This window comes from Tinamus guttatus, unplaced genomic scaffold (genome assembly GCF_059628265.1).
Source record: "Tinamus guttatus ecotype Peru unplaced genomic scaffold, ASM5962826v1 Tinamus_guttatus_pri_ptg000356l, whole genome shotgun sequence".
NCBI classification, from domain to species: domain Eukaryota; kingdom Metazoa; phylum Chordata; class Aves; order Tinamiformes; family Tinamidae; genus Tinamus; species Tinamus guttatus.
In genome coordinates, this window is record NW_028288890.1 from 2665214 (window position 1) to 2687282 (window position 22069).

Sequence of the window (22069 nt, forward strand, 5' to 3'; positions counted from 1 at the left end):
GCAGGTTTCATGTGTCAGCGTAGGAAACGCTCTACTACAGCGCGGGGTTCTCAGCTAGTGCCTGGTGTGCAAACACACAATCACCACCCAGCCCAGCCCCTGGGAGAGGGCTCTCAGCGTGAGGAGTCTCCTCAGGCCGCGTCCTGACCGGAGGGGAGGAAAGGGGTTCAGCCCGTCGACTGATCCAGAAGTTACAATGGAATCCTCCCTCTACCTTCCTCCTTCCCCCGTTCTTTCTATAACCCTCCTTAGTTCACCTTTTAATATATTTTCTTTTACGTCTAGGTGGAGCTTGAGCGACTCTAGGCATACTTACTTTTGCTATTGATTGGTTTAAAAAAATCTCTCAAGTTAATCAAAACTCTAGGGCGCATGTTCAGTGAGGAAGCGGGTAAGTTCTGGGATGGGGTTGTGTATTGGTTTTATAAAGCTTTCTGCTCCAGCCCAGCACTAAAACACAAGTTACAAAGCAATGCTTAAAGTAACTCTCAAAAATAACTATTTCTGCAGACTTTGTTTAACCTTTCCTATACTTTTTGCAAAGCCCTCCAAGAGATTATTTCATCTAGATAAAGCTTAGCTTTGTTAATTACTTAAGAACTATTACAGAGATGAAGGAGTCCAGTGAGTGTACATGGTATACACCATGCCTACCACAGCATGAGTCCTACAGGCACGGAGGCAGCTCAGGTAACAGGAAATATTTCCTATCATCACATCACATTGCAGTGAAACATTAAATTAAGTGCACAGCACAAGACAGAGCAGCTTCTGCCCTATGAGGAGAGGCTGAGGGAGCTGGGCCTGTTCAGCTGGAGAAGAGAAGGCTGAGAGGGGACCTGAGCAGTGTCTAGAAGTACCTCAAGGGAGGCAGTGAGGAGGATGGTGCTGGCCTCTTTTCAGTGGTGGCCACCAACAGAACTAGAGGTAATGGCCACAAACTGAAGCACCAAAAGTTCCACAGGAACTTAAATTTTTTTTCCTTAACAGTGAGGGTGACAGAGCAGAGGAACAGGCTGCCCAGAGAGGTTGTGGAGTCTCCTTCTCTGGAGATCTTCAAACTCGCTTGGACGCAGCCCTGTGCCACGTGCTCTAGGTGACCCTGCGTGTGCAGGGGGTTGGACTAGATGATCTCTAGAGGTCCCTTCCAACCTTCAGCATTCTGTGATTCTATGATCTCTGTGAACTCGAGCACAAGAATATTTCCATTACTACTGATACAAAGACTTTATAATCACTTTATTCAAAGCACATTAAACTTTCCCCAAGTAATTTACACAGTGGGAGGAGGCAGTACAGAGGGAGAAGATACAGCTCTGTCTGACATCTGCTGTACAGCCCAGGAAACAATCGGCTTCCCACACTTCAACAGGAGACTTGCTAAGTGACTGCTACACCAGGAGTACATATGGCTGCTAGGTCCCACCTCCTTTAGATACTACATCCTAAATGCACTTACCACAACTTCTCTCCTAGGAAGCTAGCAAGAAACATGGCTATAAATTCTGGTTTTTGCCTATTAAGTCTCTTCCCCATTTAGGCACTACAGCAAAGGCTAATTTGAAAGAGCTCTTTGTGATGGAGAATTGCCCATGTTTGGCAGTATAGCAAGAGCACAGGGACTCCCAGAAACCAAAGGCAGCAGTTTGTGAGGAGCATACCGAGAGAAGCAGCCGATGAGAAAAAAGCTCTGCTCATTTCCACAGCCTGAGCACGAGCCGTGCACGTAGCCAAGAGGGAGCTTGTTCCTGACCTCAGTCCATCAATACATTAGATTTGCTACAATCAGACTGCACACACAGCAGTGGCAATGTACATGATTTATCTTTCCCGGCTGTCTTCTTTAACAGTAGCTTTACTCTTGCAGTGTAAGGAACGTGCTCCTTTGGTGTTCAGTCCACGTGGAAAGCCTGCGAACGCCTGTGATGAGCACACTGTCTCCCAGGGCCATTAGCTGGGCATGCAACACCCACACCAACAACAGCCACACAGAGTGCAGCTGGTGGCAGACATCGAGGACAGCTCGGCTGGATTCCAGAAGCCAGTGCAACTTCTCTTTCATAATAAAAATGGTAATTAAAAAGCTTTCCCCTGAGAAATAGCTTGTCTCAGTCCAACACTGGCAGCAGAGAGTTGGTGACAGGGAGAGACAGTCTGTAAATAAGTGTCCTGTACTACAGACTTCATCTCATCCCAGTCTTCCCTGAGAGATGTTTGTCATCCTTTTACACAAACTCACCTCTGAGTCTGGGTCTCCAATTCTTCAGGAGCAACTCCGGAACCGGCCAGAGCACTCCCCGAATTCCCTCTCTCCTCAGGGAAAAGCACTTCCCTCCTGCAGGCTGAAGCACTTCGGTGACACAGAGGTGACATCCAGGCTGCCTCTGCTCACAGTTGCTTCTTGACCAGTTCCATTGAAAAAGTGTTCCCTTCCAAGAAGCTCATTGCCAGGTTCCCACATCTTCTAAGCACAGTGCCTGCCGAGCAGCATTAACTACGTAAAAGACTTAACCAGGCCAACCATGTGATCGACTCCACAGGCAACATCCACCACCTCACCGGGCACAGTCACCTGCAAAAGAGTAGATCATTTCTCAAGCTGGCACTTTGCACTTCACATTTGTTATTTCTCATCCTTCCTCTACTTAGTTCCTTTTGCAGAGATTCTGCACCCACCAAAGGGCCATGTTGGACACCTAGAGAAAGACAGATTCAGCACCAGAGAAGCTTGTCATGTGCATACTAGAAGAACATGCCCTTTCTCCCCTCACAGAGGCCAACAAAGTTTTTTGAAGGACAGAAAGAAAGGTCTACCCAGCAGACAGCAAGGAGACTGTAGCTTCAGCCCATCTGCTCAGCAGTAGAAACTGCACGACTGAACAGGGCACAATCAGGGTATAAGAAAACAGAATCTGCCCAAGCACCACAAGGATTAGCCTCTTCTCTCAAGGAAGAGGAAGGGCAGGCAGAGCACAGCTGAGGCTTTTGTCTCAGGCAGTTTTTGTTTTGATGCCAAGCAGACCCAGCATGCTCACTAGGGTAATTATAGCTCAAAGTCGACTTCAAAATGAAGGGAAGCAACAGCAAGACCCAAGTTTTTTCTCTTAGGCATAAGGAAGAGTAGAGATGGCAGGTTACAGACCAGCCGCCCAGTAACTGCTCTTGCTCTGATACAGTGCTGTGGTCACATCACACAGGAGATGGCCATCTGAGGGAAAACACCCCTCACTGCCTACTCTTCTGATAACTAGCATGGCGTGCCATGCATGGTGGGTCCAAAAGAATATCTACCCAGGCAAAGCAGTGCTGTTTTAGACCAATTCTGCAGTGTTTGCCTGTTTTGTTCATTTTTAAAGGAAGGAGAGGAGCATGCCAAAGAAACATCCACTCAGACATGCAGAAGGGGACTCCAGGGTGGTCCTGCCTCGTTTCCTCTTTGGCCTTAGACTGGGAACATCTGCGAGGCTGAGTGCTGAAGCCTAGAGCCAAACACTCTTCTACACCCACAGAGTCTGGCTCTCAAAGTCATCCGAGAAGGGAGTGGCTAAGTATCTCCTGCTGTGGCTACACACAGTCAGTCCAGCAACCCACCACCACAGGCAAAAGGATCAGGAGAAGGCAGCCTACTGCTATATGGACCTGCTTCCATAGGGGTCTCACTCCAGCAACTGAAATGTTCACCTAATTTAAACGTTTAACTCAATTCTTATGGGTCGGTTCTTATGACCAACACCAGCTGTTTTCTGGTACCAACACGTACAGTTGTGAAATGCAGGCTAGAGGGAAGAAGCACGGAAGAGTGGGGGCTTGGGGACAACAGGCAAATGAAAATTATTGTGAAATGATAACACAGCCGCCAGCTTCGGCTTTTGGATCAAATATTGTACCGAACAAGCAGAACCAAAAGATGCAGGTATTTACAGAACACCTCCATCTCTGCATAGGCTAGGCCAGAACCTCTGGTGAGGAGAGTACTTATATAAACATTTTACTTAGACTTTAAAAATTACTCCTTGAACTAAGCAGCAAATGAGGTTTCTTGCCCTTGTGATATCAAGGGCCAGCCACAGAATATAATCTTGCTTTAATGCCACTGTCCTTACCCTCCATGGGAAATACTGGTCTTCCATTCTTCCAATTCCCAGACATCCTCTTATATTCTTGCCCCATACAAAGAGTTCTCCTCTGTCTGTAGGAGAGGGGAGGGGGAAGAAGAAAAAAAAAAAAAAAAAGAAAAAATATGCAGAAAAGGGAGAACCAGGGCACAGTCATTAAAAAGGAAGTATTTTGGTATTTCTATTTACAGTGCTGGCAAGTGTGGCTACTGGGCTTCTGGGGAGCTGGGGAGCATAAAAGGTTATATACACAGCAAGAAAGCCACCAAGTTTACTTCCAAGTATAATAACTGAATTTGTACATGGAAAAAATTATGTCTAACAAGCAGAAAAGCAAACTGTGGGCACAAGTCTCTGCTTCTCCCTTTCACAGCTTTGCTCTGGAATTTTATTCAAAGGAAGTATATTATTTGGGGAAGAAATTGGACAATTGGCAAACAAAGCAAGCAAGGTTTAATCTAGCGACAACTGAGGAAAACAAAAGAAAACTTGTGTTCTGCAGAGCTGGAAAGAGACCATTCTTTTAAGCCACTCTGTCAAATAGGGAAATCTCAATGTTTCAATGAGCCCCATAGTAGAGAGACAACCAGAACAATGTAACAGCTTAAGTACAGTTTAACTGGAATACAGTTTGCCATGCTTCCTGGGTAACAAAGGGAAGCCAGCTACAATCACCCTCTAACCAGACTGATGGTGTCAGGTACACTGCCTTCTCAACAGGAGAAGGACACTGGTAAATAATGATTTTTGCTATCAGGTATATGAGTTTTCTGTGTTGCTGCCCTCTACTGACTGTTTTTAAATGACCTTCAGATTCATAACTTCCCTTAAAGGCCGTACCAAAAACAGTGTACATAGCATACAGTGTCCTCTGCATGTTAAATATGTAGATTTTCCCCTCTCACATTGCTTCCAAGTTGGTCAGAAGGGCCAAGACAGTCTGAATCAGAGGTAGTTTGTTAATTTATCACATGAATTCCTAATGAATCTAAAGTGCAGCTGACTTCAAAAACCTTCCTGGGTTTCCTGTTTGAGATAATTGTTTTGTTATAGAAGGGACATGTTGTCTAGTTATAGAATCAACTTTCTAAATAAACTTGTGATTTTTAGAAGGTAAGCTATGCAACACAGCCATATATCCACATCATGCCAGTTTCTAATCACAGCAGTAGCTAGATTTAGAGATAAGCTAAATTCTTGCCAACACCTGTAAATTTCCCTATTTGTTGCATTCCATCAGTGTGGTTTAAGCTTTAAACAACAACAACACAACAAACAAAAAAACACAAAACAACAACGAAGCTGAACTTAAGACTGCCAAATTAATGTAGCTAAATGACTTCTCTGTGAGCTCAGGGCTAGAAACTTACTTGTAAGCGCTGCAAACTGGCTGAGCCCACAGCGAACGCGGGCGACGCGGATGTCCGGATTGACGTCTGACCAGCCGAAGAGGCTGGGTGGGATCATCTCTGGCACTGCTGTTTCTATTAGGTTTGGTCCTTTCCCAAGGATTCCATATCCCCAGACAAAAACATTTCCTTCTTCTGCATTACAGTAAGACAATATTCTGTGAGAAAGGCTGTGCTTGTTAAATTCACGCCATGACCAAGAGTTAACTAGATCTAAACAGATATTTTCCCTTTCTCCTAAAGCAGTCTAGCACCTTCTGATTATTTAAAAGTAGCAAACAATGCACTCCTATCCAAATTCCTATTTTTCCCCTAATCCATTTAAGGGGATCAAGCTTCACAAGCAAAGCCATCCTGGCAGGGAAAAGAGGGATAACCAACACTGGAACGCATGAAATATGTCAACTTACTGTCTGATGGACAGAGATGAATGTTTTATCATCATTACTTTTCCCTTTGATGTATTGCCAAACCAGTGGTAAGTTATTTGCTCTGCCTGGCACTCTGCCTGAAGTCGGGTGCCTGGGAGAGGCAGCAGTTGGATAGCATGAAACAGAATAAATTCCCATGATTGCTAGCTACCTGCATGCTAAAAGCTCAAATATGTTGTCATCACAGTAACTGCATCATTTATATGCACTTCAAGAGGATTCTTCCTCACAGCATTTACAATTCCATCCCTTGCTCCTTTATTCTATGACTTTTGAGCTGTGCTCCTTTAACCACTGGCAATCACACAAAGGATTCAACAAGAACCCTGTTGCAGAGTGTCACTGTTCTCAGAACTCTCTTTCTGGTCCATTTAATCAAAATTTATTTACATGCCAGATTTACATCAAGTCTGAAGGGCTTTTCAAATGTTCATCTTCATTATGGGCCACACAAGCATCATGTGATTGGCAAACAAGGGAACAGAGCAACAAGCAACAACCTTGTTCTTGCTCACATTAGAGTCTCATGAGCGCAACTGATCACAATAGAACATACACAGCTTCCCAAAAACATATGCTGAGAAAAATACCTGGGGAAAATATTCTTAAATCACAGCTTTTTCAGCCTCCTGACTTTGTCATGCAGGCAGCACTCCTTTATTTCCAGTAAACAAGCTGCTTCCTCAAATACATTACAACCCACCTACTGCATAACTCACCAGTTAAAGCCACATTGCCAGTCCCTCCACATGCAGCTTCCTTTATCTTCCCGATCTTGAATGGCAAGTGTCTGGGAACATTCACCTGTGTAAGGTATAAAGTTTGTCTTTAAAGACAAACCAAGAAACTGGAACCAGGCACACATTTTTAACACGTTCTCAAGTTCTGTCTATAGTTTACATGCACTGAATATCCTGCACTGCATGAATAACTCAGTGCAATCCACAAGACTCTTGGAGCATTGGGATTTTCTTTTGGATATACTTTTATAGCATTTTCATTCAGTTTTCCTCTTCACTGAAGCCTAAGACTTAAAAGGTGATACTCTTTCTTGTAGTATAATATATCACTTTTCTATCAGTGCACCTATTCACAGTAAAAGCAACCACTACTTATACAGCATTTTAAAAAGCACACAGGTCTAGAAAACACAAGCTATAAAATGGTTGGAATTGGCTATTTTACAAGATAGCTTTGCAAACAGTCAGAATTTGATCAGTACAATTATCTTCTGCCTTAAAATAGGGAGATATTGGAAGTGCATGGAGGAACTCAGGAGAGATTTGAAAATTCTCATTGGGAATACCTTATCCTACAGCCATACAACCAATTCAGACAGGTTGGCTTTGTACAGGTATAGACAGGTATAGAGAAAACCAGACTGCTAAGGGTTTATATTGATCCATACTGCTGTTAAAAGCAGCAGAAGTGAGTAATTTCTTTAACTCACTGCACTGCCGCTGAACTGAAACATGCAAAAACGAATTCCCAGGCAAGCTAACCTGGGTGGTCTCCGTGACAGACGCCAATTGCAGATATTCCGAGTTTCCCCAACCAAAGAGATCTCCCTCATCTGAAACAGCCAGACAGCAGTCTCCATAGGAAGTGACCTGGACAATATTTACTCCAGCAATGTCACCCTGTACCTTAGTAGGAACACTGGTGATATTGTAGTGTCCAAGACCTGAAAGGAAAAAAAGAAAGATGCGATCAAGATTTTTTTCCAGCAATGCCAACTATTGCCTATACAAGACCTTTCTGTGTGTGTGTTTGTGTGTAATACATCATTCACACTTTCACTCCAAAAGAAACATCTTTCCCTTCACATCTGAAGGGCCAGTTTCATGGGACAAGAGGCCAAAGACACCAGTTCTGCTAGCTGAAGAGGCAAGTACCTACCAGCCACCCTTATACAGTCAAATCGAGGAAACAATCTAAGTTTATGTCTCTCTTCTGCATGGACAAAAGTGTTGAGAGAGGAGTAACCCAAGCCAGGCAGACACCCTGAAGTCAAATTTTACAAACTGGCTCTATCCTGACTCCTGCAAGAAGAGCCAGAATTCACAGTACGCTCTAAAAGGTATTTAGACAACAGCAGGTGAAATGGCAAGAGATGTTGGGAAGCATGCCAAACAGCTGCCTGAACGAGAGGCCAGAACAACGAAAAAATCAAGAGAACCACTAGTCTACAGCACATCCACACAAGAGAATCAGAAGAACCAAGTTTCAGGGTCAGCAGAAGAAATAAACAGTGGGAAGGGCTTAGAGGAAGTCCTGTGACAGCGGAACAGGGGCCTGGCCGAACACCCAATGCTAACACAGCATTAGCAGGCAAAGGACTCCACCAAGTCAAAAGGAGAAGGAAGCAAAAAGGACCTGGAAACAAGACAATCAGAAAACAAAGCCTATAAAGAACAGAGCAAGTTATTTTCATGTCACCCCTGCATGCCCTCACAAGCCTCACACAGTAAACAAGGTCACATTGGCCTCAGATGACATGCCTGGATTGCCAGCATGGTGTCCTAAAACTCAATATAAAAAATAGATTAAAAAAAAAAAAAAAAAAAAAGGGAACTGGTTTGTCTCCATTCATCTACACAAGGGCACTGGGAACATCTGCACGTAGTTGCAAAGAGTTGCCCAGCTGCCAGGTGCCTTGCGCATGTGGACAGAAAGTGGCATCACCAGCCCCAAATTTAGCACAGCTTGCTACTGTTAGCCATGCACTAAGAGGGAAGCTTAGCTGAGCTCCTACCTGTTTGTCCATCAGCTCCCCATCCACACGCATACACTGCGCCTTTCTTTGTTCTAAACAGACTGTGGTCCTGCCCACACACAACCTGTACACAAACGAGAAGCCAGAGCTGGTCAAGAAATATGACATGTTAAGAGTCAATTTAATGAAACATTACTGACAGACAAAATGAACCTCTACTACAGCTATCAAATTATATTTTGACCCTTCCTTCCAGATCAAATGGCTCTACACATCATGGGGAAGGCTAACAACAACATGGTACAACTCAAGAAACAGCAGTTTTCTTTCTAGAAAGCAGTACTAGACTTGTTCTGAGATCCAAAACACACTCAACTGGGCAGTCCAACCTAGCAAAACAGCTGAAAGTAAACAAGATCTCTCTTCCCAGGGTGCTACTCCATGGATCTCAATGCCAGCTACCACCTGCTATTGATTCCTTGCCATGCAAGCACTCTAGGAAAAGATGTGCTCTCAAACTGAGATGCTGAAGGCTGCACTTCCAGCCATGTCTGCCACAGGCTTGGCGGAAACTAAAGCCACGATTTTCAAAAACAGAGTCTAAAAACTAGCCAGATATTAAATGGATTTAACACATGGATAAGAGATTGATGATCCAAAAATATTAATTACTGAACTGCTTTCATCAAGGTAAGAATAATTATTCGACTTCCTTGAAATGCCTTGAGAAGTCTGAACAGAAGTTTAGCAGCCTACTTCCAACAAAAAAGTCAGGATGTATCATGCCTCTCCCTCACTCCACTGGCCTCATGTCAGTGATTTTTGCTTTCTAGGATACCATATGGTAACAGGAACAATGTTTGCACACACACAGCACTGCTACAGCAGCACAGAGACACTAACAGACTGCTCTTGTGCATGGGGATGCTGCAGCTGGATGAAGAACCACCAGCATTTATGCTGCTCTGGAGTCTCATGCTCTCCCAGGAGCTTAACTTAGGGAAATGCGACGTAGTCTAAGTGGGTGATTTCACTTTCGAAATGAAACAAAAAATTCACAATAGAACAGTTCCAAAGTGACAGAAAAATTCCCAAGGGGGACAAGAGCAAGGACAGGAAAAGATGATGCATCAGAACAATCTCCTTGCCATGCAGGTGCTAGCTAGGAAGTCGAGCAAGGGCTGCACTGGCATTCCCGTCAAATTCTTCAGTAAGTTCAGACCCTCTTTTGCCATTTGCAACTACCTGGCAAAGCCACAGAGCAAAATACCTTCTTGTGCTTTATATAAGCAACCATACTCCTCATTTCAAAAGGCTTCAACTAAGTGATCTGTATTCTCTCTTCCTCTAGCCCCTTCCCCTCACTCCCCTCCCCGCCCCTTTTTTTAAAATTAGATTCAGAAGATTCTCTTACCTGGACGACTCTGCTATCAAACTCCTTCAGTTGATGAATTACATGGCTTTCACTGGACACCATCAATAAAAAACAGAAAGAGAAGAGGCAATATGAAGCATGTCAGACAACTGCAACTGAAAAAATGTGAAGACAGATTCACCTTTACCAAAAAAGCCACTTTGTCATTAAAAGGAGAGGGAATTCTCTCTTATATTCAAGAAAAACATTGTTTCACTGTAAAGAAGTAGGATATTTTTTCATCATCTCATTTAAGAAGTTTAAAATTGTCACTTTTTAATATAACATTTCATGGGATGTGGGTGGTCCTCAAACACACTCCCTAGTCCGCAATGAGCACAGGCATTAGATAATACTGTATTATCCATCTAAAACATTATACTTAACTGGAAATCTTTCTGCTTGTCATTTTACAAAGAAAAAAAATGCATATCAAGACAAGCTTGCTTAGGCTTAAAGACAGATGTTTAAAGACAAGTTTAAAGACAGACAGCCCTTACAGGATGCCTGCAGCATAAAAGCCTGATTTGAGGCTCCTTAATTTTAGGCAGTATCTTTTTTGCTATCAATTTTTCTCTCCTCCAGGCTTTTCTGAAGGGTTGTTTTAATAACAATATTTTCCTTAGCACAGTTTGAGTTGTTTGGTTCCTCACCTGTAAGTTTCATCTTCGATAACTTTCCTGCCGCACTGTCCGTAAGAGTTGTTCCCCATGCTGAAGACTGAAAAACAGTGATAAAAGGCTCCTTGGATTCATGTCCAACCTCACAAGAGCCCCTAAGCAGGTACGAAAAATACTTTCATAAGGTACAAAAGTTGAACTTGGTCCTGTAGAACAAACCTAAGCTTTCTTCCATCAAGCTCACTTGAAATCAAGTGATCAAATCTGTTTTAGGCAACAGGAACAAGGCGATGGTGGGGACTGTTGCAGGACCTGGAGCTCATTGGCTCTATCTCTGTAACTGCCTCGTTCATCCTGCCGTTGCCAAGGAGACTCGGGAATAGATCAGCATTCCCACGGGAGCATTAAATCAACCAAGCAGCTTGCTCTGTGATGAGGAGCACTGGGTCGCTCTGTACAGTACCAAAGCCACCGAGAATTCCCAGCAAAGCCACGAGCCAATTCACAAAGAGGATCTTCTGTATAAAGGCCTATTAATTCACTGTTTTTATAAATGCTGCACTCTAGGGCTTTATGGGGAAAACAGCACAGAAGTATTGGCGTAGCCATCCAAAACAGAACTCAAAAACACATCTGACTAAACAAGACAAACAGCTTACACTTAAACGAGGGCTGGGGATAGATAAATGGTATTTTTTCAATACTAGAAGGGCAAAAGCTTCCAACGCATTTGCGGCTTGAGCCAAACAGAACATAACTCTGCATTGAGCTCTATCTCAGAGCTCTCCCTCAAGGGAGCAGCCCCAGAGGGGCTAACAGCCACCTGCATCACATTTACGGTGCTGGCAGCCAGTCTGGCATCAAGTTTTTGAGGACAGAAGACAATTTCCCATTTTTTTCAATGGAAGTATAGATTCAGGTGTCCCTTGTATCCAGCAAAAGGATACTGTACCTCCTTCGCTATCTGTCAGGATCAGGGAATGGGCTCTCCCACAGGAGACCTGCAAGACCCGAGTCTGCTGAGGCTTCGCCAGTGGCAGTGCAATCGGAGATGGTTCCAAGACATATTCGTAGCCTTTATCTTTAAAAGAGGGGGAGAGAGAGAGAAAAGTTAAAAAATCAGTATCACCCACAATGCAGAGCAATTATATTTTGCAGGTTATATTGAAGACATCCATTCTTATTTTGTTAGTGAAGCAGATTAACTCTAGACAGCAGGGACCCAAGCAAAAGAGGGGCTGGAATCCATCATGGGGAAGAATAGATGAAAAACAACAGTGATGCTTGAAGTAAGCAATCACTGCATAGCTAAAAATCCATGATACCCTGGGGCTGCATGGTACTAAGGCTTCAGGGGATCAGGAAGCAAAAAAATCTAGGTTTTCAGCATACATTTGACCACTTCAGTGAAAAAGGCTGGATTACTAAGGAGCTTAATGATAAGCAAAAACTTAACTACTCTTTAGAACTGAGAATTTTACATGCAAGGTACAATAGCAAACAATCACAAAATAGACAGCATGAGAGATAAGCAAAAAGTCTTCGAGCTTCATCTTTAAAGAACGGTGGATTAAAGGCCCTCTGGGAAAAGGGAATGAAAAAAAAGAAAACACCAGAAACTAGTGTGGCTCCACAAAAGATTAGCGATCTAAGATTTTGTGAAATAAAATGGCTGTTATTAACAGCTTTCCCTTAATAGTTTGGGAGACAATCTTCTAAAATATAACAAGCTTTTTACAGTAAGAGACAGGAATTCTATATGGGAATGAATTTCATATTTTTCTTGTCTGCCTTAGGAGGAAGACAAGTTTCTAGCACAGAAAACATGTTCTAAAGTGTGTATAACATTCTGAGATGACTGTATCAAAAGATTTGAGAGACAGCAAGTTAGGTTAGAGATATGAAGACAAAACAAGAGAGCAAACCATCATACCGAAAAAATTTATTAACTAATTTGACATATTGCCCCATAGAAAACTATACACCCTCAAAGCAACAGCGCATCCAACAGACACATCTGCAGAAAAAACAGTTGTTTGGATTTCAGGCACACATGAAGAAGAGAAGCATGTCTGGACCACAAATTCACACACAGCAAACACAACGAAGTTCAAAAAAAAAAACTTAAAAAAAAAAAACTTAAAAAAGGACAGCCCCACAACTTTCACCAGAGCTTCCTGTATATTTTCCCTATCTCCTAACCCATGGTCTCCCACACCACACCACTAGCATCCTGCAGTACCACCCTGCAGGTCCCTACAACACCCCAATCCTTACTTCTATCGCCCAAGCTCCTCTGAAATCCAAGCTGGGAATCCTTGTTGAGGCCCATGCCCCAAACTTTGGTGATGTCCGTGGTAGTAGAGGACAGCAGTGTGAATCCATAACCACAGGCCGCAGAGGAGATCTTTGAAGATGAAAAAGAAAAAAAAAAAAAAAAAAAGAGTGTTTAGTTACTAACTACTGCCTAGAAAAAATGAGTGTTACACCTTTTTTTTCTTCCCACTAACATACATCCTTACTTTGTTCATACCCAAATACAGCAAAATACATGAACAAGCAGCATCTTTACAAAAATGACCATCAACATTGTTTAGTGTCAGGCACAACGGTGTAAACAGAAACTTGTCATTACTGCTCTAGGCTGTTGTTTTCCACGGCGTACATCTCCAATCTACGGCTGGATTCATTCAGACACAACAGCAAAACCTACTGACTGGCCTCCAGCAGCAACAGATTAAGATAAAATAGAGAGATTAAGGAGAAATTCTTCTCCTGTTTTGCTCCCGATTGTCCCAGCACGTTTGAAGCAGGGAGGCGGCCGCACTCACCTTCTCCTCGGTCTCCAGCCGGTAGGGGGTCGGCTGGACGCGCCGCGGCTTCTTCCAACCCGCGTCGGGCCTCACGAAGCTGGGGATGCCCAGAGCGCCCGAGTGGCAGAAGCCCCACACGAAAACGCGGTCCTTCCGGCGGGCCGCTCTGCCCGCGTACTGGAACACGGGCGCCGCCTCGTCGGCCTCGCGCAGCTGGCGGAGGCTGCGCGGCCGCGCCGCCCGGCACAGGCCTCGGCAGAGCAGCGGCGGCCGCGCTCCCCTCAGCGCCGCCCGCGCCGCCATCTTGTCCTCCCCGCCGCTGCCGCACCGGCCCGCCCGCCTCCCGCGCGCTCGTTTCTTAAAGGGGCGATGCCGCCCGCGGCGGGGTGGGTCCCACCGTGACCACGAGCAGCCCTCGGCCGCCATGGCCTCGGCGGGGCGGGCGCTTTGGTGTTGTCCCAGCGCAGCCCTCATGTCACCCGCGTCCCTCCCCGGGGCCTGACCCTGCCGGGCACTGTCAGGGTGGCACCAGTAACATGGCAGCTGGCGCTCCTGTCATGGTGGGCAGCGCTCCTGTCATGGCAGATGAGCTCCTGCATGGCGGGCAGGCTCTAGTCATGGTGGGTGAGCTGCACTCATGGCTGAGTGGGCTCCTGTCATGGTGGGCAGGCTCCCCTCATGGTGGGCAGGCTCCTGCCATTGTAGGGAGCACTCCTGTCATGGTGGGCAGGCTCCTGCCATTGTAGGGAGCACTCCTGCCATTGTAGGGAGCACTCCTGTCATTGTAGGGAGCACTCCCGTCATGGTGGGCAGGCTCCTGGCATTGTAGGCAGCACTCCCGTCACGGCCTTCATGGCCTGGCAGGCTCCCCTCATGGTGGGCAGCGCTACCCTCCCTGCTGCTGCTGTTTCCACAGGGCGCGAGGAAGCTGGGCCCTGCCTTGCAAAACTGCCTTGATGTCGCCAACGAATCTCCTCGGCGTCTTTTGTAAGCGGCCCTCAGTGAAGCCCTTGTGCAACCTCCCAGCACAGGGTGCACAGGGCCCGGCCCGTGGGGCAAGGCCATCTGCTCCCTGCAGGTCCATTTATAAGCTGCTTGAATAAAAGCACTGGAAGCCTGTTCAAAGCACTGAAATAACATATACAAAGGATTCTTGCTACGTTTGACTTTGTACAAATTATTTACAGGGTAGTTCACAACTATTTTCTTTCAGGAACTGAAGCCCCAAAACCCCTTGCGGTAGAAAGCTGGCAATTTTGAACACCATGAAATCATCCAAAATACAAGCCAGAGATTAAGAAAGAACAAAAGTAGCCTATTAACTCCAGCAGGCTCTGGGAATCCTCAGCCCACAGGAGAGCCCAAGGTGCGGTGCCCACTCTGTTTCTTGTTATATTTAGGACATCTCAGACACGTTGTTGAGCTAACGTGGGGCACCAGCTGCAGCCTCCCGAGTGTGCCATTCCCCACAGATTGCAGCTCTTCTGCAGATCCCCCAGCAGAGTTTCTGGCTCTGAGTCCCTTGTTTTTGCACAGGCAGAAGCAGACAAAGCGTCTACTTGCTCAGCGTGCGGGAGCCTCACAGGATCTTCCTCCTGGTGCTCTCTGTGCAGCGGTTCATGATGAGGTCTTTGCTGGGCCGGGGAGGAACAGCAGGTTGAGCCTTGGACCTGTTTTCTTCCTGCTCATTTTTCTCAACTGCAGGTGAAGCAGACATGGAGATGGGTCAGCGCTCTGTACCACCCCATGCCTTCGTGTCACAACTTCCTGCTCCATCTTTGTCAGATTTATACCCAGGGTAAATGATCTCCTCCAAATACCTCCCTGCATGTGCTTTTCCCCCTGGAGAAGCCTGGGAGTGACCTGTATGTGCAGGTCCCCTGGTGTCATCTCCCCTCTGCGCTGGGAGCAGAGCCAGAGTCCCCCCCATGGAGACTGCTATGGCTCTAGGGACATCCTAAGCCTTGGATTGAAAAATGCACAGGGCTTTGAAGTAAAACTCACGGATAACATTGGCCTTTTCCTTGAAATTGCCCTTCGTATTTCTCCGGCTCTGGATGTACTTCCTGCTGTTGCGCCTGTAGGTCTCCTGGCTGATCTGCTTGCGGCTCTGCTTGTGGATGCTCCTCACGTTGCGAATAGTGGATCTGCAGTGAGTCACAGATGAAACTTTCAATTTCTGCTCCATTCCTCCTCCGCACACTTTCTTATTCAGGATTTCCTGACACTCACAGACGAAGGCAGCACTTCCTCCTTTGACTCCCCATATCCTAATATCTGGTTTTCATTATTGCTGGGCAGAAGGCAGCAGGTTTCGGGACATGCTTCTGCCTGCAGCTCTTAGCTCAGAGTTGAACACTCAGCAGAAAAACTACAGCAAGTGAAAGCCCAAGATGCTACGCAGCACCACGCTGGCTGCCACCGGGAAACCCCCGGGCTGCGGGAATGTCCCCAGGCAGCTGGAGTGAGGCCACCACCTCCTTTCCATTACCAGACACTGAGATAGGTGGTTTCTGCTGCCCATCCCACAGCATCTTCCCGCCTGGCACCTCTTTGCTGGGCCCATCTGCCTTCGGCCTCTCCCTGGTTCCAGCACGAACCCGTGGCAGTTTTGTCACCACGTCACAGGAGGGCTCCTTCCCACAGGGCTCCAGCAGGGCTGGATTTTGAGGGATTTTTGTACAAAGCTGCCCTGTTTTTTCTTTTTGTTTTTCTTCTTCTTTTTTTTTTTTTTTTCTTGAAGGGAGAAAAGATACAGGCAAGCTCAGCCCTTCCTACCAGTTGTCATTGCATCAGCATTAATGGGTTATTATTGCTTTTTATCTTTTTAATCAAAATAAAATCCTTTCCATTAGCTCAAATCCTCCCATCAGATTAGGCCATTTGGCAGCTCTGATTAGTCAAATCTCTCCTCGCTCCTCAAGGGTTCAGTGAATGCACTTAGGAGGAAAAACCCAGTTTAAAAATTAAATGAGATTAGCCCAGAAAAGAAACTTTGCAGAAGGACAAAGTGAAACACGGCTGACTGGAGGGCCTGTTGGAGCAAGACCCGCACAGTCCTTGCGCCAGGAGTGCTGGGCTGCCTCTCCTCCCAGGAAGGCAGGGAGTAGAGCTGTTTTTGCTGGAATCCTGCAGGATCTGCTGCTTGGCCGTTCCTTCCACGGCTCACCTTCCTCCAAGGCAGTTCCATATTACCCAGATGGGCAAGGGAAGTCTCAAACCACTGTCTGGTTTCATTCCATCCCCTTCCTGGAAAGGAGCTGTCATCCTCCTCCCTCCCTTCGGAGCCCTTCCTACCTCCGCGGAGGAGCGCTGCGGTTCCTCAGCTCACTCTTCACAGGGCTGTTCTCCTCCCCAGATTTCTGTAGGTACATGGAGGGGTAGAAACCCGTGGCTTCATTCTTCCTGCAGTACAACACAAAGGAGCATTGCTTGCAATCACAGCTCTTCGATTACCACAGCTTTGTCCCAGGCAGGTGGTGGTGCTGGGGGATTAGTTCTCATGACGGTGAGAACTAGCAGCCTTGTGTCTATCTCCAAAAGTGCATTTTGAGCCCCAAAAGTGACTAGCAGGATCACACAGAGCAACAGCTCACTTCCCCAGGGCCTCATTGGCTTCTCTTATCTCCCGTGGGGGTTTCACCAGGCTCCTCAAGGTGCAAGAGCTCAGGGTGCTCCTGCCGGGCAGTGGCTGCTCCAGCCTCTCTGCAGTCCCCCCGTTCTGCATTCAGGTCCCCCCACTCCCCATTGTGTGTTGGGCTGCTGCTTCAGCCCCTGTCTCACCCTGCAAGTGCTGTTGGAGCCGGTGCCACCCATGGGACACAGGCTGGGGTGCGAGGAGTTACCTGAGTTGTCGCTGCTACATGTCCCTGCTGCAAAAGGGCAAACTGTGACTCTGCAGAGCACACACACAGCTGGGCTTCCCCTAGGGAAAGTCCAAATACGCTTGCCAAGGCTGGCAGGGAAGATGAATTTTGCAAAGCAAAACGTGCCAGAATACTTGGAAGTTTGCAAAATAATAGATATGTGTTTTTTTTTCATCTGCCTCATTCTTGGACATATCTGAACCACCAGCAAAGGAAGCAGCAGCCACAATATCTAACATTTACAAAGCCACAAGACTGCTAGAAGCAGTTCTGCAAAAGGAAGGGCGGCAGCAAACAGTTCACATATTTCACAGCCCAGCTGTAATAAACAACTGGTTTGTCCTTTCTGTCTTCCCAAATCCCATTTGTCTGACTTATTCTTGGCATCTCTCACCTGATGACCCACCAGCCATCAAGTAGCTTGTGGATGACTTCTATAGTATCACCCTCCTTGAGAGTCAGCTCGTCCTCCTCGCTGGCTGTGTAGCTCTTCTGCACGACGTAGAGCTCCCCTGCGTGCACAGAATGGGGACAGATGGACGGTCACTGGTCACTGTCACTGGTGACGCTGCCACGCGGTGCTGCCTGCACTGATGGGACTCAGCCTTTCCTGCCATTAAGGAGAGGAGGCACCAGAGCATTCACCCCATTTTTAGTGCAAGATTAGAGTGCTTCCAGTCCCTGAGTTGGGATTCAAGTTTCCCCCAGCCTTGTCTGTGCTTGGGTAGCAGTCAGGTCCCCCCCTCGCTTCTAGTTATTGCAAGCAGTGGAAGTACCAAAGTGTGCTGTAATTCAGACCATCAAATGAGGAACAGGGAAGTGTTGTGCTGATAGAGTCTGTTGCAGTGTTTTGAAAAACCACAGAGATGAAACCATGAAAACAATAAGCATGAGTCTGAAGGAACCCTTTTCTGTTCTGTGCAACATGCACTCCATGGTCAGATGACACAGAGGGTGGATAAGAAACCTAACAGAAGCTGAGCACTAGAAAAACCCTGCACCTCCCTTTGGATGCTGCACTTTGCTCATATACTAATGCAGCAACGTGATATGCACCCAGCTAGCTCAAGACACCCACGGGCAGGTGTGAAATTAAGCTCTACATCCATGATGAAACCAAACAGGCACCTAATGCTGAGCTGCAGGTCATAACCCTGTAGTGTCACCTTTGCAAGCTGTGTGCAGGGAGTGACTCCAGGCTATGGCGAACTGGGTTATGTGAGTATTTTACCTGCATAGTTGGGCTCCTGCTCTTCAGATTCATCAGGACCATCCATGGGCTCCAGATAGGCAGCTGGCACCCAGCCCCGCTTATTCTTTAACTGGCAAAACCACCAGCCTGTAACGAAAGCAGCCGTGGGTAGCAACGCAGCGAGCACCTCCTGCTGATGGGCCTCACAGCCCGACGTGGAACCGGTGAGGAGCCTCTGTCCAGGTGTCAGATGGGGGGAAGAAAGAGGTGCAAAGGATTCCTAGGGCTAAGCACCACCATCTGTTCACCTCTGAGTCAGTCATCTCCAGTCCCTGGGGACAGGGGGAAGCTGGTGTGTGTTGCATGGGAACACAGGTCTCCCTCCACTCGCTACAGGGAGAGTTTTAGACATCTCTGAGGGAGATGTCTGCACTGTGACTGTCCCCATGGAGGCCCCAGATAGCTGCAGATGCTCCCCAGCACCATCCCGACCAGGACACAGCTGACCACCCACCCGCATGAGGTAAAGCTAAAATCACCACCCATGGGTCTTGCTATTGCTGTAGACTGTGTCAGCAAGAGCAGAGGGGCAACAGTGAGCAAAGACACCAACACGGTGGCGCAGACCGGTGCAGCAACAGGCTACAAGCCACACAGTCTGGCTCTGACTTCGGGTGCTTCTGTCCAGGGGAGAAGCAACCAGCATTTCCCTGGCTCTGTCCCCCAGAAGGGAGCACAGGAGTGAGGGACGTGTGTCCATGAGCCATAGGGAAGACATGGGGAGCAGATCTCTGTTTACGTTCTGTAACTGAGGGGAACTGCTCAGCTCATCGGTTCCTCCTTGGGAGGAAACCTCACATGCGGAGGCATGAGGAGCGGCTGCAGGGTTTTCTAGGATTGCCCCATAGCCTTCCTGGCCAGTGCTGTCATATGAACCCATGTGAATGTGAATAGTCCCCAGCGGGACGGGAAGCAGGGCAGATTTTGTGGCTGTTGCTTATATTTGCTGTAAGCTTCTCCACTCCATGGGGAGACCCCATATGATGCAGCCTGGGGTGCCGTGGCCTCATGCTGGGCGCAGAGTGGGACTGCTGGGTGCTCCGACAACAGGCAGAAGGTAACGTAGTCCCAGACAAAACACAGCCCAGGCTGGGGCTGCCCCTCAGGGCTGCAGCTCGAGGGGGGCTCTCCCGCGTGACGGACACGTACCGCTCTCGCTCTTCTCCACGACGTCCACCATCTCCCCCGTTTTCAGAGCCATCTCGGACCTGGAGCTCTTCTCGTAGTCAGCAATCACCCGGTATGTTTGCAGGACAATGGGACCCGTGATGTCTGCAAGGGAGAAGCGAGACACATTCCTTCACCTGACCCCCTGCCCAGAAATACCCCGTGTTCAGCCAGGCCAGAAGCGCCTTGCACCTTCTCCTGAGCCCAAGCGAGCTGGATCCCAGGTTGTGGACTCGGTTGCCCCCAGGATGTGGGTCAAGGCTGTGTTTTTGCCCCTCGCTGCTCCATCAGAGGAGCTGCCCCCCTAGTCAGCACTGGAGGCACCGCTCTCCCTGCGGGGCCGTGCTGCGTGGGGGGAGCCGCATGCATCACTCACCACCCTGCTCTTACCAGTGGGGTTTTTCTTGGAGTCCTTTGGCAGCAGAAACACCTCAGGCTTCTTGATCCTAAACGGGTCGGAGCAAAGGGCCTGTATTTATACGCTCCATGGGATACAGTTTGGGCAGCAGGGATGTCCTCCCGTGCGTGGCCGTCCCAGGGAGCCCTGCACTCACTGGCTGTCCGTGACGGGGCTCGTGTCGTCCGGCCGCACCCTGAAGAAGCTCACGACGTGCCCGCAGCGCGAGATCTTGTGCGGCAGGTTCACCAGCCCGTAGCAGTACTCGGCCAGCGTGCCCTGCCTGTTCTGCGTCGACCGCTGCCCGTCGAACCACTTCGGGGCTGGAAAAGAGGGGAAACCGGCTGAAACGAGCAGGTGGGGAGGGCTGTTATTATGTTGCCCGAAACAAGAGCAGGGACTTGGCGCCCATGAAGGCCCCTGGGAGCGAAGCAGAGCCTCCCCAGCCGCCACGTGTTGCTGGAAACGCTCTGCGCCGCAGCGGCCGTCGCCGCTTTGCAGAAGTGCCGCAGCTGCAGCCCACGGTTCCTCTTTTCTCCGGCGCGGCCCGGCGCCTGCAGCGGCGTCGGAGCTGCAGGGGAGGGAAGGAGAGGCCCCGAGGCCACCCCGGCTTACCGGGCAGGTGCGGGATGATGCGGTTCTCGGGGTTGATGTCGCCGGACTCGATGGGGAACATCTCCTTGAGCGCTTTCTGCGGGGCAGAGCGGGCGCCGCGGTGAGGCCCAGCGGCCACGCGTCCCCAGGCCGCCCAGCCTGGTCCTGCAGCCCCCGGGGCCGCCGCGGCGTCACTCACGTGGAACTCGTAGATCTCGGTGAAGCGGCGGTAGACCAGCTTCTCGGAGAGGTCGTTCCACTTCACCAGGAACATGTAGACCTGGGGACGGAGCCGAGGGAGCTCTGGGGGCGGCCCCGACCCCCTGCAGCAGCCCGGGCACCTCGCACGGCCCCCGCTGAGGGTGGCACCTACGGCAGGGCTGAGCCCGGAGCCACCCGCAGCCCCGCGTGGGTACCCAGGCTCTCAGAACATGGGTTTTCATCCTCTTACGTGGAACATTCAATGTATTTTTGCTTTTCACAGTTGTAAAAGAAAATGCACATTTTTCACCGTTTAAAATAATTATCCTACTAGTTTTCCCTGGAGAATTGGAAGACTTCTTGCTGTAAACGTGGCCTTTAGGAAGTTTCAATTTAAGAGAAATTGCTTGTTTTTGCAAAGCTACAGAGGGGAGCCAGGAGCTCAGGAGGCTCCAGCAGGGACGGACGGGGCAGAAATGCTCGTGCTAGTGAGAATGAAGGAGGGAAGAGCCCCCAAAGCCCTTTCCAAGCCCATGAGGTAACCAAATTCACAGTCCTGCCTCCAACTCTTGCATGTTCAGGCTGGAACAGACGTTTCACCCTCCAGCTGCCTCCAGCTCAAGCCATCAGCCCTGACAACCCACTTAAGGGATGTCCTGAGCCTTCTGACCACATATATATAAAGAAATTTGCTGGTTGGAAAACGTCTGGGCCAGTCTCCTCTCTCCTCATCTGACAGGCGCCGGCTACTTACATAATGTTGGCTGGGGAAAAACCTCTTCTCGTAGCCCAGCAGCTCTATGTGCCTGATGAACGTGTCCCCCATGGCTGCCCCTGCCCGCGCCGCTCGTCCGGACGTCTCCTCCCTGCACTTGCATCACTCCGCGCCGCTTTTAAAGCCCCTCGAAAAGGGGAAGTCTCTCTGCAATCGTGCGTGCAATTTTGGACCCGCTGTGGTTTGTATTGACCTGGTGCTTCCTGCTTGGAGTCTCCAGGCCCAGCCCCTTTGGAAGCTCCAGGAGCATTTTCCAGAGGCAGGGAGGAGCAGAGGTAGCCGGTGTCCTCAGTCCAAGC

At 48.3% G+C, this 22069-nt stretch overlaps 2 protein-coding genes across 2 annotated transcripts; both read right to left on the bottom strand.

The window, feature by feature from the left end:
• Positions 1 to 2494: 2494 nt before the first annotated feature.
• Positions 2495 to 13821, bottom strand: RCC1L (RCC1 like). Its single transcript, XM_088530096.1, has 11 exons — positions 13537 to 13821; positions 12983 to 13112; positions 11658 to 11786; positions 10739 to 10805; positions 10086 to 10137; positions 8711 to 8795; positions 7458 to 7639; positions 6675 to 6759; positions 5486 to 5659; positions 4104 to 4189; positions 2495 to 2572 (listed from the first exon to the last, which is right to left on the bottom strand). Exons 1-11 carry the CDS (start codon positions 13819 to 13821, stop codon positions 2495 to 2497), a joined length of 1353 nt encoding a protein of 450 aa, XP_088386222.1.
• A 1276-nt stretch (positions 13822 to 15097) lies between these two features.
• NCF1 (neutrophil cytosolic factor 1) lies at positions 15098 to 21847 on the bottom strand. Its single transcript, XM_088529982.1, has 11 exons — positions 21750 to 21847; positions 20994 to 21074; positions 20816 to 20891; positions 20358 to 20523; positions 20194 to 20249; positions 19786 to 19908; positions 18616 to 18723; positions 17779 to 17896; positions 16816 to 16923; positions 15523 to 15665; positions 15098 to 15216 (listed from the first exon to the last, which is right to left on the bottom strand). The coding sequence occupies exons 1-11, from the start codon at positions 21819 to 21821 to the stop codon at positions 15098 to 15100; spliced, it is 1170 nt and encodes a 389-aa protein (XP_088386108.1). The 5' UTR covers positions 21822 to 21847.
• Between the last annotated feature and the right edge of the window lie 222 nt (positions 21848 to 22069).